The sequence below is a fragment of the Somniosus microcephalus genome, chromosome 6, assembly GCF_052327205.1.
Source record: "Somniosus microcephalus isolate GS21.2 chromosome 6, FLI_Smic_1.0, whole genome shotgun sequence".
Lineage (NCBI taxonomy): Eukaryota > Metazoa > Chordata > Chondrichthyes > Squaliformes > Somniosidae > Somniosus > Somniosus microcephalus.
This window is the reverse complement of record NC_140992.1, coordinates 279,027,134-279,043,153: the sequence shown is the minus strand read 5'-3', so window position 1 is coordinate 279,043,153 and position 16,020 is coordinate 279,027,134. Positions and strand designations below refer to the sequence as shown.

The window sequence follows — 16,020 nt, the reverse complement described above, 5'->3', positions numbered from 1 at the left end:
CAATGTGCCAGATTATTATCCCACTGCACCAGGCTACACTGTCCCATCAAACACTCCCAGGGCAAGTACAGCACGGGTTAGATACAGAGTAAAGCTCCCTCTGCACTGTCCCATCAAACACTCCCAGGGCAGGTACAGCACGGGTTCGATACAGAGTAAAGCTCCCTCTACACTGTCCCATCAAACACTCCCAGGGCAGGTACAGCACGGGTTAGGTACAGAGTAAAGCTCCCTCTACACTGTCCCATCAAACACTCCCAGGGCAGGTACAGCACGGGGTTAGATACAGAGTAAAGCTCCCTCTACACTGTCCCATCAAACACTCCCAGGGCAGGTACAGCACGGGTTAGATACAGAGTAAAGCTCCCTCTACACTGTCCCATCAAACACTCCCAGGGCAGGTACAGCACGGGTTAGATAGAGAGTAAAGCTCCCTCTACACTGTCCCATCAAACACTCCCAGGGCAGGTACAGCACGGGTTAGATACAGAGTAAAGCTCCCTCTACACTGTCCCATCAAACACTCCCAGGGCAGGTACAGCACGGGTTAGATAGAGAGTAAAGCTCCCTCTACACTGTCCCATCAAACACTCCCAGGGCAGGTACAGCACGGGTTCGATACAGAGTAAAGCTCCCTCTACACTGTCCCATCAAACACTCCCAGGGCAGGTACAGCACGGGTTAGATACAGAGTAAAGCTCCCTCTACACTGTCCCATCAAACACTCCCAGGGCAGGTACAGCACGGGTTAGATACAGAGTAAAGCTCCCGCTACACTGTCCCATCAAACACTCCCAGGGCAGGTACAGCACGGGTTCGATACAGAGTAAAGCTCCCTCTGCACTGTCCCATCAAACACTCCCAGGGCAGGTACAGCACGAGTTAGATACAGAGTAAAGCTCCCTCTACACTGTCGCATCAAACACTGCCAGATATGATAGGCCAAATGGCTTCCACCTGTGTTGCAAACAGGTTTAGTTCCTGTTATAGTCAAAGAGGATGGTTTACATCCCACGATCCTGGGTTGGATTCGAACCCAAGCCCCAGAGGTGAATGGACAATACCTTCAACCACTGCAACAGGCTTCCAGGAAAAAAACATTTCACACTCGTTCCCCCGCAACTGGATACAGAGCAGACTATTGGGAGGGAGAATAATTTGTATGGCACCCACCATGGGGTGATCTGAGGAAAGGGAACTGGGAATGGTAGCATCAACCTGGATTAATGATCTGGGGACGCGAGTTCACCACGGCAGCTGGGCAATTTAAATTCAGTTCATTAAATAAATCTGGAATAAAAAGCTAGCATCAGTAATGGTGACCATGAAACTATTGAATTGTCGTAAAAACCCATCTGGTTCACTAATGTCCTTCATATGTGTGACCCCAGACTCTTAACTGCCCTCTGAAATGGCCGTTGTTCAGAACCACTATGAAAAACAATAATAAAAATAAAACTGGATGAACCACCCGGCATCGACCTCGGCACCAGTTTCAGACACGACAACGGCACATCCTGCAAAGTCAACTGGGGACTTGTGCCAAAATTGGGAGAGCTGTCCCACAGACTAGTCACGCCACAGCCTGACAGAGTCATCCTCACAGAATCATACCTTTCAGCCAATGTCCCAGACTCCTCCATCACCATCCCTGGGTACGTCCTGTCCCACTGGCAGGACAGACCCACCAGAGGTAGCGACATACAGTCGGGAAGGAGTGGCCCTGGGACTCCTCAACATTGACTCCAGACCACATGAAGTCTCATGGCTTCAGGTCAAGCATGGGCAAGGAAACCTCCTGCTGATTACCACCTACCGCCCTCCCTCAGCTGATGAATCAGTACTCCTCCATGTTGAACACCACTTGGAAGAAGCACTGAGAGTAGCAAGGGCACAGAATGTACTCTGGGTGGGGGACTTCAATGTCCATCACCAAGAGTGGCTCAGTAGCACCACTACTAACCGAGCTGGCAGAGTCCTGAAGGACACAGCTGCCAGTCTGGGCCTACGACAGGTGGTGAGAGAACCAACACGAGGGAAAAACCTACTTGACCTCGTCCTCACCAATCTACCTGTCACAGATGCATCTGTCCATGACAGCATTGGTAGCAGTGACCACCGCACAGTCCTTGTGGAGACGAAGTCCCATCTTCACACTAAGGACACCCTCCATCGTGTTGTGTGGCACTACCACTGTGCTAAATGGGATAGATTCAGAACAGATCTAGCAGCTCAAAACCGGGTATCCACGAGGCGCTGTGGGCCATCAGCAGCAGCAGAATTGTATTCCACCACAATCATGGCCCGGCATATCCCTCACTCTACCATTACCATCAAGCTAGGGGACCAACTCTGGTTCAAGAAGGAGTGTAGAAGAGCATGCCAGGAGCAGCACAAGGCGTACCAAAAAAAATGAGGTGCCAACCTGGGGAAGCTGCAACACAGGACTACATGCATGCTATACAGCGGAAGCAGCATGCTATAGACAGAGCTAAGCGATCCCATAACCAACGGATCAGATCAAAGCTCTGCAGTCCTGCCACATCCATTCGTGAATGGTGGTGCACAATTAAACAACTAACGGGAGGATGAGGCGCCATGAATATCCCCATCCTCAATGATGGCGGAGCCCAGCACGAGTGCAAAAGACAAGGCTGAAGTGTTTGCAGCCATCCTCAGCCAGAAGTGCCAAGTGGATGATCCATATTGGCCTCCTCCTGAGGTCCCCACCACCACAGAAGCCATTCTTCAACCAATTCGATTCACTCCACGTGATATCAAGAAACAGCTAAGCGCATTTGATACAGCAAAGGCTATGGGCCCCCGACAACATCCTGGCCGTCGTGCTGAAGACTTGTGCTCCAGAACTAGCCGTGCCTCTAGCCAAGCTGCTCCAGTACAGCTACAACACTGGCATCTACCCAACAATGTGGAAAACTGCCCAGGTATGTCCTGTCCACAAAAAGCAGAAGAAATACAATCCGGCCAATTACCGCCCCATCAGTCTACTCTCAATCATCAGCAAAGTGATGGAAGGTGTTGTCGACAGTGCTATCAAGAGGCACTTGCTCACCAATAACCTGCTCACCAAGGCCCAGTTTGGGTTCCGCCAAGACCACTCTGCTCCCGACCTCATTACAGCCTTGGTCCAAACATGGACAAAGGAACTGAATTCCAGAGGTGAGGTGAGGTGACAGCCCTTGACATCAAGGCAGCATTTGACCGAGTGTAGCATCAAGGAGCCCTAGTAAAACTGAAGTCAATGGGAATCAGGGGGAAAATGCTCCACTGGCTGGAGTCATACCTAGCACAAAGGAAGATGGTTGTAATTGTTGGAGGTCAATCATCACAGCCCCAGGACATCGCTGCAGGAGTTCCTCAGGGCAGTGTCCTAGGCCCAACCATTTTCAGCTGCTTCATCAATGACCTTTCCACCATCATAAGGTCAGAAGTGGGGATGTTCGCTGATGACTGCACAGTGTTCAGTTTCATTCACAACTCCTCAGATAATGAAGCAGTCCATGCCCGAATGCAGCAAGACCTGGACGACATTCAGACTTGGGCTGATAAGTGGCAAGTAACATTCGTGCCACACAAGTCCCAGGCAATGACTATCTCCAACAAGTGAGAGTCCAACCACCGCCCCTTGACATTCAACGGCATTACCATCGCCGAATCCCCCACCATCAACATCCTGGGGGTCACCATTGACCAGAAACTTAACTGGACCAGCCACATAAATACAAGCTGGGTATTCTGCAGAGAGGTCTCCCCTCCTGACTCCCCAGAGCCTTTCCACCATCTACAAGGCCCAAGTCAGGAGTGTGATGGAATACTCTCCACTTGCCTGGATGAGGGCAGCTCCAACAACACTCAAGAAGCTCGACACCATCCAGGACAAAGCAGCCCGCTTGTTTGGCACCCCATCCAACAGCTTAAACATTCACTCCCTCCGCCACCGGCGCACCGTGGCTGCAGTGTGTACCATCTACAAGATGCACTACAACAACTCACCAAGTCTTCTTCGGCAGCACCTCCCAAACCCGTGACCTCTACCACCTAGAAGGACAAGGGCAGCAAGAACATGGGAACACCACCACCTCCAAGTCACACACCATCCTCACTTGGAAATATATCAGCCGATCCTTCATCGTCGCTGGGTCAAAATCCTGGAACTCCCTCCCTAACAGCACTGTGGGAGCACCTTCACCACACGGACTGCAGCGGTTCAAGAAGGCGGTTCACCACCACCTTCTCAAGGGCAATTAGGGATGGGCAATAAATGCTGGCCTTGCCAGCGACGCCCACATCCCAGGAACAAATACATTGTTAAAAAAAGAACAGAAGCTAAATTATTCGCAATTCACAAACTGCCGAGTAAACCCCAAGGAAATAGATCCAATGTCTAAAGGGCAAAAATAGGATTCCATTTCAACATAGATAAAAGTGAGGTATTACATTTTGGGAAGAAAAATAAGGAGGTCAAATATTACTCGAAAAATAAGAATTTAATTAGGGTAGAGGAGCAAAAGGACCTGGGAGTACAAATATAGAAATAAAACTGACGCAGGTCAATAAGCCATTAAAAAGCAAAGCAAGCACTGGGGTTTATTTCTAGAGGGACAGAATTGAAAAGCAGGGAAGTTACGCTAAACCTGTATCGAACCTTGGTTGGACCGCACTCGGAGCACTGGGCGCAGTTTTGGTTGAAATATTATAAAAAGGATATAGAGGCACTGGAGAGGCTGCAAAAAAGATTTACAAGGACAATACCAGAAATGCGAGGTTATACTTATTCAGGAAAGGATGAACAGGCTGGGGCTCTTTTCTCTTGAAAAGAGAAGGCTGAGGGGTGACCTGATAGAGGCCTTTAAAATTATGAAAGTGGTTTCTAGAGTAGACACAGAGAGAATGTGTCCACAAGAGCAAAACTAGAGGCCATCAATATAAGATAGTCACCAAGAAACAAATCGGGAATTCAGGAGAAACTTCTTTACCCAGAGAGTGGGGAGAATGTTGAGGCGAATAGAATAGATGCATTTAAGGGGAAGCTGGATAAGCACATGAGGGAGAAGGGAATAGAGGGTTACGCTGATAGATTTAGATGAGGAAAGACGGGAGGAGGCTCGAGTGGAGCATAAACACCGACATGGACTGGTTGGGCCGAATGGCCTGTTCCTGTGCCGTATGTTCTATGTAATTCCCATATTTCATTCTTCCTGACGCATTTATCACCAGTCTAACTATACACGGTATCAATAGCACACAATCCTGTTGCAGAATTGGCAGCAATCACAGGATAAACAGAGTCATCATCCTCTGACTAAATATAAGCCCCACCATTTGCACCATCATCAATCGTTGGTTAATGTTTAAACCATTGGCCTTTAGACTGGGGTCCACGAGGGTCAATCAGGGAACAGGGGACAGGTCCAGCAGGGTATCTCGGAATGGGAGGAGGGGAAAGAGTTCCACCAGGCTACCTCAGGGACCTGAGGATTAGCAGACTTTTTTTGTCTCTTCCTATCAAAGCCAGCCCCCCACCCGCACCCGCCAGAATGAGGTTCTGAAAGTCTTAAGGGGAACTAAGATTGGATCGACAGCAGCCGGATTTCATGGAGACACACTGCTGGTCAAAACAACTGATGTGGAAACATGCATTCAAATTAGGAAATTAGAAATGCACAAGGTAGCAAACCCCAGGAAAGGAAAACGACAGGTTATGGCATTTAGTTCTATCCCTTCAGAGTCTGAACAAGGGGGCCAGAAAAATAAAGAGAATTTGCATTGCCGCATCACCTTCCATGACCTCAGGACGTCTCAAAGTGCTTCACAGCCAAAGTGAAGTCTTTTTGAAGAGTCGTCACTGTTGTAATGTAGGAATTGTGGCAGAAAATTTGCACACGGCAAGCTCCCACAAACAGCAATGGGATAATGACCAGATAGTCTGTTTTTGAGGTGTTGGTTGAAGGATAAATATTGGCCAGGACAGTGGGAATAACTCTCCTGCTCTTCTTCAAATAGTGGACGTGGGATATTTTTCATCCACCCGAGGGCAGACGGGGCCTCGGTTTAACATCCCATCCGAAGGACGACACCCAACAGTGCGGCACTCCCTCAGTACTGCCCCTCCGACAGTGCGGCGCTCCCTCAGTACTGCCCCTCCGACAGTGCGGCGCTCCCTCAGTACTGCCCCTCCGACAGTGCGGCACGCCCTCAGTACTGCCCCTCCGACAGTGCGGCACTCCCTCAGTACTGCCCCTCCGACAGTGCGGCACTCCCTCAGTACTGCCCCTCCGACAGTGCGGCGCTCCCTCAGTACTGCCCCTCCGACAGTGCGGCGCTCCCTCAGTACTGCCCCTCCGACAGTGCGGCACTCCCTCAGTACTGCCCCTCCAACAGTGCGGCGCTCCCTCAGTACTGCCCCTCCGACAGTGCAGCGCTCCCTCAGTACTGCCCCTCCGACAGTGCGGCACTCCCTCAGTACTGCCCCTCCGACAGTGCGGCACTCCCTCAGTACTGCCCCTCCGACAGTGCGGCGCTCCCTCAGTACTGCCCCTCCGACAGTGCGGCACTCCCTCAGTACTGCCCCTCCGACAGTGCAGCGCTCCCTCAGTACTGCCCCTCCGACAGTGCGGCACTCCCTCAGTACTGCCCCTCCGACAGTGCAGCGCTCCCTCAGTACTGCCCCTCCGACAGTGCGGCACTCCCTCAGTACTGCCCCTCCGACAGTGCGGCACTCCCTCAGTACTGCACTGGAGTATGGGAGAACAGGGAGCAGGAGGAAATCATCAGCACATCTGTCTTTCCTTTCTCTTTTCTCATTTTATTAAAATGCGGGTGCATCCAACCTGCTGTGTGATTCCAGAATCTTCTGTTATTGTTTCACTCCACCCTGCCTGGCTGCATTCTGCGGCTGTCCCACTGACTAGTCAAGCAACAGCCTGACATAGTCACACTCACAGAATCATACCTTTCAGCTAATGTCCCGAACTCCTCCATCACCATCCCTGGGTATGTCCTGTCCCACCGGCACGACAGACCCACCAGGAGTGGCGGCACAGTGGTATACAGTTGGGAAGGAGAGGCTCTGGGAGTCCTCAACATTTACTCTGGACTCCATGAGGTCTCATGGCATCAGGTCAAACATGGGCAAGGAAACCTCCTGCTGATTACCACCTACCGCCCTCCCTCAGCTGATGAATCAGTACTCCTCCATGTTGAACACCACTTGGAAGAAGCACTGAGAGTAGCAAGGGCACAGAATGTACTCTGGGTGGGGGACTTCAATGTCCATCACCAAGAGTGGCTCGATAGCACCACTACTAACCGAGCTGGCAGAGTCCTGAAGGATACATCTGCCAGTCTGGGCCTGCGACAGGTGGCGAGAGAACCAACTCAAGGAAAAATCCTACTTGACCTCGTCCTCACCAATCCACCTGTCACAGATACATCAATCCATGGCAGTATTGGTAGGAGTGACCACCGCACAGTCCTTGTGAAGACGAAGTCCCGTCTTCACACTGAGGACACCCTCCATTGTGTTGTGTGACACTACTGCTAAATGGGATTGATTCAGAACAGATCTAGCAGTTCAAGTCTGTGCATCCATGAGGCACTGTGGGCCATCAACAGCAGCAGAATTATATTCCATCATAATCTATAACCTCATGGCCCGGTATATCCCTTACTCTACCATTCCCATCAAGCTAGGGGACCAACCCTGATTTAATGAGGAAGTGTAGAAGAGCATGCCAGGAGCAGCAGCAGGCATACCTAAAAGTGAGGTGTCAACCTGGTGAAGCTACAACACAGGACTGCATGCATGCTAAACAGCGGAAGCAGGCAGAGCTAAGCGAACCCACAACCAATGGATCAGATCAAAGCTCTGCAGTCCTGCCACATTTTCGTGAATGGTGATGGGACAATTAAACTAACGGGAGGAAGCGGCTCCATGAACATCCCCATCCTCAATGATGGCGGAGCAAGGCTATAGCATTTGCAACCATCTTCAGCCAGAAGTGCCAAGGCTTCTTCGACAGCAGCTCCCAAACCCACAACCTCTACCACTCTAAAGGACAAGGGCAGCAGGAACATGGGAACACCGTCACCGCCAAGCTCCTCTCCAAGTCACACACCATCCTGACTTGGAAGTATATCGGCATCCCTTCGTCATTGCTGGGTCAAAATCCTGGAACTCCCTCCCTAACAGCACCGTGGGAGTACATTCACCACACGGACTGCAGCGGTTCAAGAAGACGGCTCACCGCCACCTTCTCAGGGAGCAGGTAAGTGATTGGTTGGTGAGTATTTCTCTATTTTTTAAACTTTAACTCTGGTTTATAGTTGCTAAGGTCTTTCTGGTGTAGCGGGGACTGTTGGTAAACCATACAAGCGCCCTAGTGTATATCTTTAATTGGTGGTATTGAATTAATTTAAATTAATTAAAGGGCAAGTCATGTCAGGACAGCCCAGCCCCGTGTTATGCTCCTCTTGCTCTATGTGGGAATTCAGGGACGCTGCCTGTGTCCCTGACGACCATGTGTGCCAGAAATGTATCCAGCTGTAGCTACGAGTAGACCGCATTGCGGCGCTGGAGCTGCAGATGGATGAGTTTTGGAGCATTCGCGATGCTGAAAGGGTCATGGACAACACGTTTAGTGAGTTGGTCACACCGTAGGTAAGGGCTGCACAGGCAGAAGGGAAATGGGTGACCATCAGGCGGAGCAGTAGACGCAGGCAGGTAGTGCAGGGGACCCCTGTGGACATCCCCCTCTCAAACAGGTATACCGATTTGGACACTGTTGAGGGGGATGACTTGCCAGAGGAAGGCAGCAGCAGCCAACTTCCTGGCACCAGGGGTGCTTCTGCTGCTCAGGAAGGGAGGAAAAAGAGTGGGAGAGCAATAGTGGTAGGGGATTCTATCGTAAGGGGAACAGATAGGCGTTTCTGTGGCCATAGACGTGACTCCAGGATGGTTTGTTGCCTCCCTGGTGTCACTGAACGGCTGCAGGGCATTCTGAAGGGAGAGGGTGAACAGTCAGAGGTCGTGGTTCGCATTGGGACCAATGACATGGGTAGGAAGAGGGATGGGGTCCTGCAGCAAGAATTTAGGGAGCTAGGCAGCAGACTAAAGAGCAGGACCTCAAAGGTTGTAATCTCTGGATTACTCCCGGTGCCACGTGTTAGTGAGTATAGGAATAGGAGGATAGAGCAGGTGAATGCGTGGCTAAAGAGTTGGTGCAGGAGGGAGGGCTTTAGTTTCCTGGATCACTGGGCCTGCTTCTGGGGAAGTGGGACTTGTACAAGTCAGACGGGTTGCACCTGAACCAGAACAGGACAAATATCCTTGCGGGGAGGTTTGCTAGCACTGTTCGGGGGGGTTTAAACTAACTTGGCAGGGGGATAGGATACAGAGTGGAGCTATAATAGGGGGTGATGTACAGCCAAATATAGAGGAAAAAACAAGTCAGACTGGAAGGCAGAGCAAATATGTAACGGCACAAGGGAGTAGGGCAAGGCTAAATGGCATTTATTTTAATGCAAGGAGTCTTGCGAATAAGGTGGATGAACTGAAGTTGTTGATGAACACATGGGAGTATGATATTGTTGCTATCACGGAGACATGGTTGAGGGAGGGGCAAGACTGGCAGCTCAATATTCCGGGGTATAGAATCTTCAGGCGAGACAGAGGGTGGGGTAAAAGAGGGGGTGTCGCAATATTAATTAAGGAGACAATTACTGCTGTAAGGAGGGATGATATATTAACAGGTTCCTCTAATGAGGCCATATGGGTTGAACTTAAAAACAAAAAGGGGGCAAGCACTTTGCTGGGAGTGTACTATAGGCCCCCAAACAGCCAGGGGGAGATAGAGGAACAGATATGTAGGCAAATCTCAGAAGTGTGCAAATAATAGGGTAATAATAGTGGGGGATTTCAACTTCCCCAATATTAGCTGGGATAGTCAGAGTGTGAAAGGCTTAGAGGGTGCAGAATTCTTAAAGTGCATCCAGGAGAGCTTTTTGAGCCAGCATGTAGAAAGTCCTACAAGAGAGGGGGCGGTACTGGACCTAATTCTAGGGAATGTGGCCGGGCAAGTGGTAGAAGTGTTAGTAGGTGAGCACTTTGGTGACAGTGACCATAATTCGGTGAGATTTAAGGTAGTCATGGAAAAGGACAAGGATGGACCGGAAATAAAGGTTCTAAATTGGGGGAAGGCCGATTTTAATATGATAAGGCAGGATCTGGCCAATGTGGACTGGGATCAGCTACTTGAAGGAAAATCCACATCGGAGCAATGGGAGTCTTTCAGAAAGGAAATTGAGAGAGTACAATGGCAACATGTTCCCGCAAAGGTCAAGGGTGGGACCAACAAGCCCAGGGAACCTTGGATGTCAAGGGATATACGAGAATGGATTAGGGAAAAAAGGGGGGCTTTTGGCAGATACAAAGGACTAAAGACAGAGGAAGCCCTAGAGGAGTATAAAAAGTGCAGGGGGATACTTAAAAAAGAAATTAGGAGAGCGAGGGGGGGGCCATGAAATAACACTGTCGAGCAAAATAAAGGAAAATCCTAAGGTGTTTTATCAGTATATTAAGAGCAAGAGGATAACTAGGGAAAGAGTAGGGCCCATTAGGGACCAAAGTGGCAAACTGTGTGTAGAGCCAGAGGATGTAGGTGGGGTTTTAAATGAATTTTTTGCATCTGTGTTCACTATGGAGAAGGACGATGTGGACATAGAAATCGGGCAGGGGGACTGTGATATACTTGAACATATTAGCATCGAGAGGGAGGAGGTACTAGCGGTTTTAGCAGGCTTAAAAGTGGATAAATCCCCAGGCCCGGATGAGATGTATCCCAGGCTGCTGTGTGAGGCAAAAGAGGAGATTGCAGGGGCTCTGGCACAAATTTTCAGAACCTCTCTGGCCACAGGGGATGTGCCAGAGGACTGGAGAACAGCTAACGTAGTACCATTATTCAAGAAGGGTAGTAGGGATAAACCAGGGAATTACAGGCCAGTGAGCCTAACATCAGTGGTAGGGAAATTATTGGAAAAAATTCTGAGGGACAGAATTGGTCTCCACTTGGAGAGGCAGGGATTAATTAGGGATAGCCAGCATGGCTTTGTCAAGGGAAGATCATGTCTGACCAATTTGATTGAATTTTTCGAGGGGGTGACTAGGTGTGTGGATGAGGGTAGTGCAGTGGATGTGGTTTACATGGATTTCAGTAAGGCTTTTGATAAAGTCCCGCATAGGAGACTGGTCAGGAAGGTAAGAGTCCATGGGATCCAGGGTGCCTTGGCACATTGGATCCAAAACTGGCTTAGTGGCAGAAGGCAGAGGGTGATGGTGGAAGGTTGTTTTTGTGACTGGAAGCCTGTGTCCAGTGGGGTACCGCAGGGATCGGTGCTGGGTCCCTTGCTGTTTGTGGTCTACATTAATGATTTGGATGTGAATGTAAAAGGTATGATCTGTAAGTTCGCAGATGACACGAAAATTGGTGGGGTGGTAAATAGCGAGGAGGGAAGCCTCAGGCTACAGGACGATATAGATGGGTTGGTCAGATGGGCGGAACAGTGGCAAATGGAATTTAACCCTGAAAAGTGTGAGGTGATGCATTTTGGACAGACTAACAAGGCAAGGGAATACACAATGAATGGTAAGACCCTAGGAAAGACAGAGGGACCTTGGTGTGCATCTACATAGATCCCTGAAGGCAGCAGAATAGGTGGATAAGGTGGTGAAAAAGGCATATGGGATACTTATATTCTATGCCTCGGCTAATGAAGGCAAGAGCAGGGAGGTTATGATGGAGCTGTACAAAACGCTGGTAAGGCCACAGCTGGAGTACTGTGTGCAGTTCTGGTCGCCACACTATAGGAAGGATGTGATTGCTTTGGAGAGGCTGCAGAGGAGATTCACCAGGATGTTACCTGGGCTGGAGCGCTTCAGCTATGAAGAGAGACTGGACAGGCTGGGGTTGTTTTCCTTGGAGCAGAGAAGGCTGAGGGGGGACCTGATTGAGGTGTACACAATTATGAGGGGCATAGATAGGGTGGATAGAAAGGAACTTTTCCCCTTAGTAGAGGGGTCAATAACCAGGGGGCATAGATTCAAGTAAGTGGCAGGAGGTTTAGAGGGGATTTGAGGAAAAACTTTTCACCCAGAGGTTGGTTGGAATCTGGAACTCACTGCCTGAAAGGGTGGTAGAGGCAGGAACCCTCACAACATTCAAGAAGCATTTGGATGAGCACTTGAAACGCCATAGCATACAAGGCTACGGACCAAGTGCTGGAAAATGGGATTAGATTAGACAGGGCTTGATGGCCGGCGCGGACGCGATGGGCCGAAGGGCCTCTTTCTGTGCTGTATAACTCTAGGACAACTGGGGATGGGCAATAAATGTTGGCCTTGCCAGTGACGCCCAAATCCCGTAAATGGAAAAAAAAAAATTTTTTTGAAGGCCTCTATTAGGCCACCCCTCAGGAGAGAGTCTGTCTATTCAGCTTTCCTGATTTGTTGAGTTTGGACGTACTTCCCGCAAGAGGTTTCACCTTTAACCCTAAGACAGCAGACACAAGAACCTTTGTACAGTACAATTAGACAATCAATTAATAAAATCAAGTGTCCACATGATCTGAAAACAACTTGTAAAAAAACAAGCAACCATTCAATATCAAATTCACAAGAAAATATATCAACCCCCATCCCCCACATTCAAATCCACCGCAGTCTCAGAGACCCCTTCAGTATCTCCCCCTCCAATCTCACTTTTTTCAGCCTCTATGTCTCAACCGCAGCTTTTACACCAGGTCACTTACATTTCCCCACCCCAAGCCCCGGAGCTCCTCTCCCACAGCCTCTCTCCCACCTGACTCCCAGATTTAACGTGAAGTAATGTCGCATTCCCCTCACCGATCCCCCGTCCGACACAGACCCCACTCACACCACATCCTGACCCCCTCCCTTACCCCCAACCCCTGCCCTTCATCCCCTCCCCTCACCCCACTCCCTACCCCTCACCCCCTCAACCCTCCCCCACTCCCTGCCCCTCAACCCTCCCCCACTCCCTCTTCCTCACTCCCTGCCCCTCACCCCTCCCCCACTCCCTGCTCCTCACCCCCTCAACCCTCCCCCACTCCCTGCCCCTCAACCCTCCCCCACTCCCTGCCCCTCAACCCTCCCCCACTCCCTGTTCCTCACTCCCTGCCCCTCACCCCTCCCCCACTCCCTGCTCCTCACCCCCTCAACCCTCCCCCACTCCCTGCCCCTCAACCCTCCCCCACTCCCTGTTCCTCACTCCCTGCCCCTCACCCCTCCCCCACTCCCTGCTCCTCACCCCCTCAACCCTCCCCCACTCCCTGCTCCTCACCCCCTCAACCCTCCCCCACTCCCTGCCCCTCACCCCCTCAACCCTCCCCCACTCCCTGCCCCTCACCCCCTCAACCCTCCCCCACTCCCTGCCCCTCACCCCCTCAACCCTCCCCGACGCACTCCCCTGCCCATCTCCCTCACCCCTGCCCCTCACACCACATCCTGACCCCCTCCCTTACCCCCACCCTTCATCCCCTCCCGACCCCACTCCCTGCCCCTCAACCCTCCCTGACGCACTCCCCTGCCTATCTCCCCCACACCACATCCTGACCCCCTCCCTTACCCCCACCCCAACCCCTGCCCTTCATCCCCTCCTCTGACCCCACTCCCTGCTCCTCACCCCCTCAACCCTCCCCCACTCCCTGCCCCTCACCCCCTCAACCCTCCCCGACGCACTCCCCTGATCCCCTCCCCCTGCCCATCTCCCTCACCCCTGCCCCACCCCACATCCTGACCCCCACCCCAACCCCTGCCCCTCACCCCCTCAACCCTCCCCCACTCCCTGCCCCTCACCCCTCCCCCACTCCCTGCCCCTCACCCCCTCAACCCTCCCCCACTCCCTGCCCCTCACCCCCTCAACCCTCCCCCACTCCCTGCCCCTCACCCCCTCAACCCTCCCCCACTCCCTGCCCCTCACCCCCTCAACCCTCCCCCACTCCCTGCCCCTCACCCCTCCCCCACTCCCTGCCCCTCACCCCCTCAACCCTCCCTGACGCACTCCCCTGCCCCTCACCCCCTCAACCCTCCCTGACGCACTCCCCTGCCCCTCACCCCCTCAACCCTCCCTATCTCCCTCACCCCTGCCCCTCACACCACATCCTGACCCCCTCCCTTACCCCCACCCTTCATCCCCTCCCGACCCCACTCCCTGCCCCTCAACCCTCCCTGACGCACTCCCCTGCCTATCTCCCCCACCCCTGCCCCTCACACCACATCCTGACCCCCTCCCTTACCCCCACCCCAACCCCTGCCCTTCATCCCCTCCTGACCCCACTCCCTGCTCCTCACCCCCTCAACCCTCCCCCACTCCCTGCCCCTCACCCCCTCAACCCTCCCCCACTCCCTGCCCCTCACCCCTCCCCCACTCCCTGCCCCTCACCCCCTCAACCCTCCCCCACTCCCTGCCCCTCACCCCCTCAACCCTCCCCCACTCCCTGCCCCTCACCCCCTCAACCCTCCCCCACTCCCTGCCCCTCACCCCTCCCCCACTCCCTGCCCCTCACCCCCTCAACCCTCCCTGACGCACTCCCCTGCCCCTCACCCCCTCAACCCTCCCTGACGCACTCCCCTGCCCCTCACCCCCTCAACCCTCCCTGACGCACTCCCCTGCCTCTCACCCCCTCAACCCTCCCTGACGCACTCCCCTGCCTCTCACCCCCTCAACCCTCCCTGACGCACTCCCCTGCCTATCTCCCCCACCCCTGCCCCACACACCACACCCTGACCCCCTCCCTTACCCCCACCCAAACCCCTGCCCCCAACCCCTGCCCTTCACCCCCTCAACCCTTCCCCTGATCCCCTCCCTGATCCCCTCCCCCTGCCCCTCACCCCTCCCTGACGCACTCCCCTGCCCCTCACCCCCTCAACCCTCCCTGACGCACTCCCCTGCCTCTCACCCCCTCAACCCTCCCTGACGCACTCCCCTGCCTCTCACCCCCTCAACCCTCCCTGACGCACTCCCCTGCCTCTCACCCCCTCAACCCTCCCTGACGCACTCCCCTGCCTCTCACCCCCTCAACCCTCCCTGACGCACTCCCCTGCCTATCTCCCCCACCCCTGCCCCTCACACCACACCCTGACCCCCTCCCTTACCCCCACCCAAACACCTGCCCCCAACCCCTGCCCTTCACCCCCTCCCCTGACCCCACTCCCTGCCCCTCACCCCCTCAACCCTTCCCCTGATCCCCTCCCCCTGCCCCTCACACCCACTCCCTGACCCTCTCCCTGCCCCTCACCCGCTCCCTGCCCCTCACCAGTGCGGAGGCCCAGGCCGCTCGCTTCAGCAGTATCGGGGCCTTGAGCTCCTGGATTTCTCCCCGGGCCCTCTGCCCACTGGGTCCCGGTCCCTCTGCCCACTGGGTCCCGGGTCCCTCTGCCCACTGGGTCCCGGGTCCCTCTGCCCACTGGGTCCCGGGGCCCTCTCCCCCCGGCCTCACTTACTCCTCTGTCGCCGCCATCCCGCTCTCTCGGTCTCGGCCTCCGCTCGCGCTCTCCCTCCACCAACCGCGCTCGCCCCGCCCCCTGCTGCAGCCAGCCAATAGCAGGGCGGGAGTTGTAGTTCCGCCGCCGCCTCCCATTCTGTTTGGACAGCGAGCGGGGCCGCACTACAGGTCCCAGCGGGCAGCGCGCGGCCGAGCCCTGTCCCCAGACTGGCGGCATTGACCCCGCCCACTGCCTGGCCCCGCCCACTCCCTGGCACCGCCCCGAGCCCCGCCCACTAACTGGCTCCGCCCACAAAGCCCCGCCCACTGCCCGGCCCCGCCCACTGGGGGGCAATTGCCTATTTAAAGGGGCACAACCAATAAAGACTGTAAATTAACAAAAAACTTTGAAGGAAACTTAAATTAAATTAAAATATAGTAGCATGGATAAGAGGATTGGTTAACAGACAGAACATAGAGAGTGGGGATAAATGGGACTTT

At 53.5% G+C, this 16,020-nt stretch overlaps 1 protein-coding gene across 1 annotated transcript in view; it reads right to left on the bottom strand.

The window, feature by feature from the left end:
• Positions 1-15,654, bottom strand: part of pepd (peptidase D) — a 214,165-nt gene extending 198,511 nt beyond the window's left edge. Inside the window, 1 exon segment of the mRNA XM_085991901.1 lies at positions 15,539-15,654. Coding sequence (XP_085848027.1) covers positions 15,539-15,555 — 17 coding nt within the window. The 5' untranslated portion in view covers positions 15,556-15,654.
• Between the last annotated feature and the right edge of the window lie 366 nt (positions 15,655-16,020).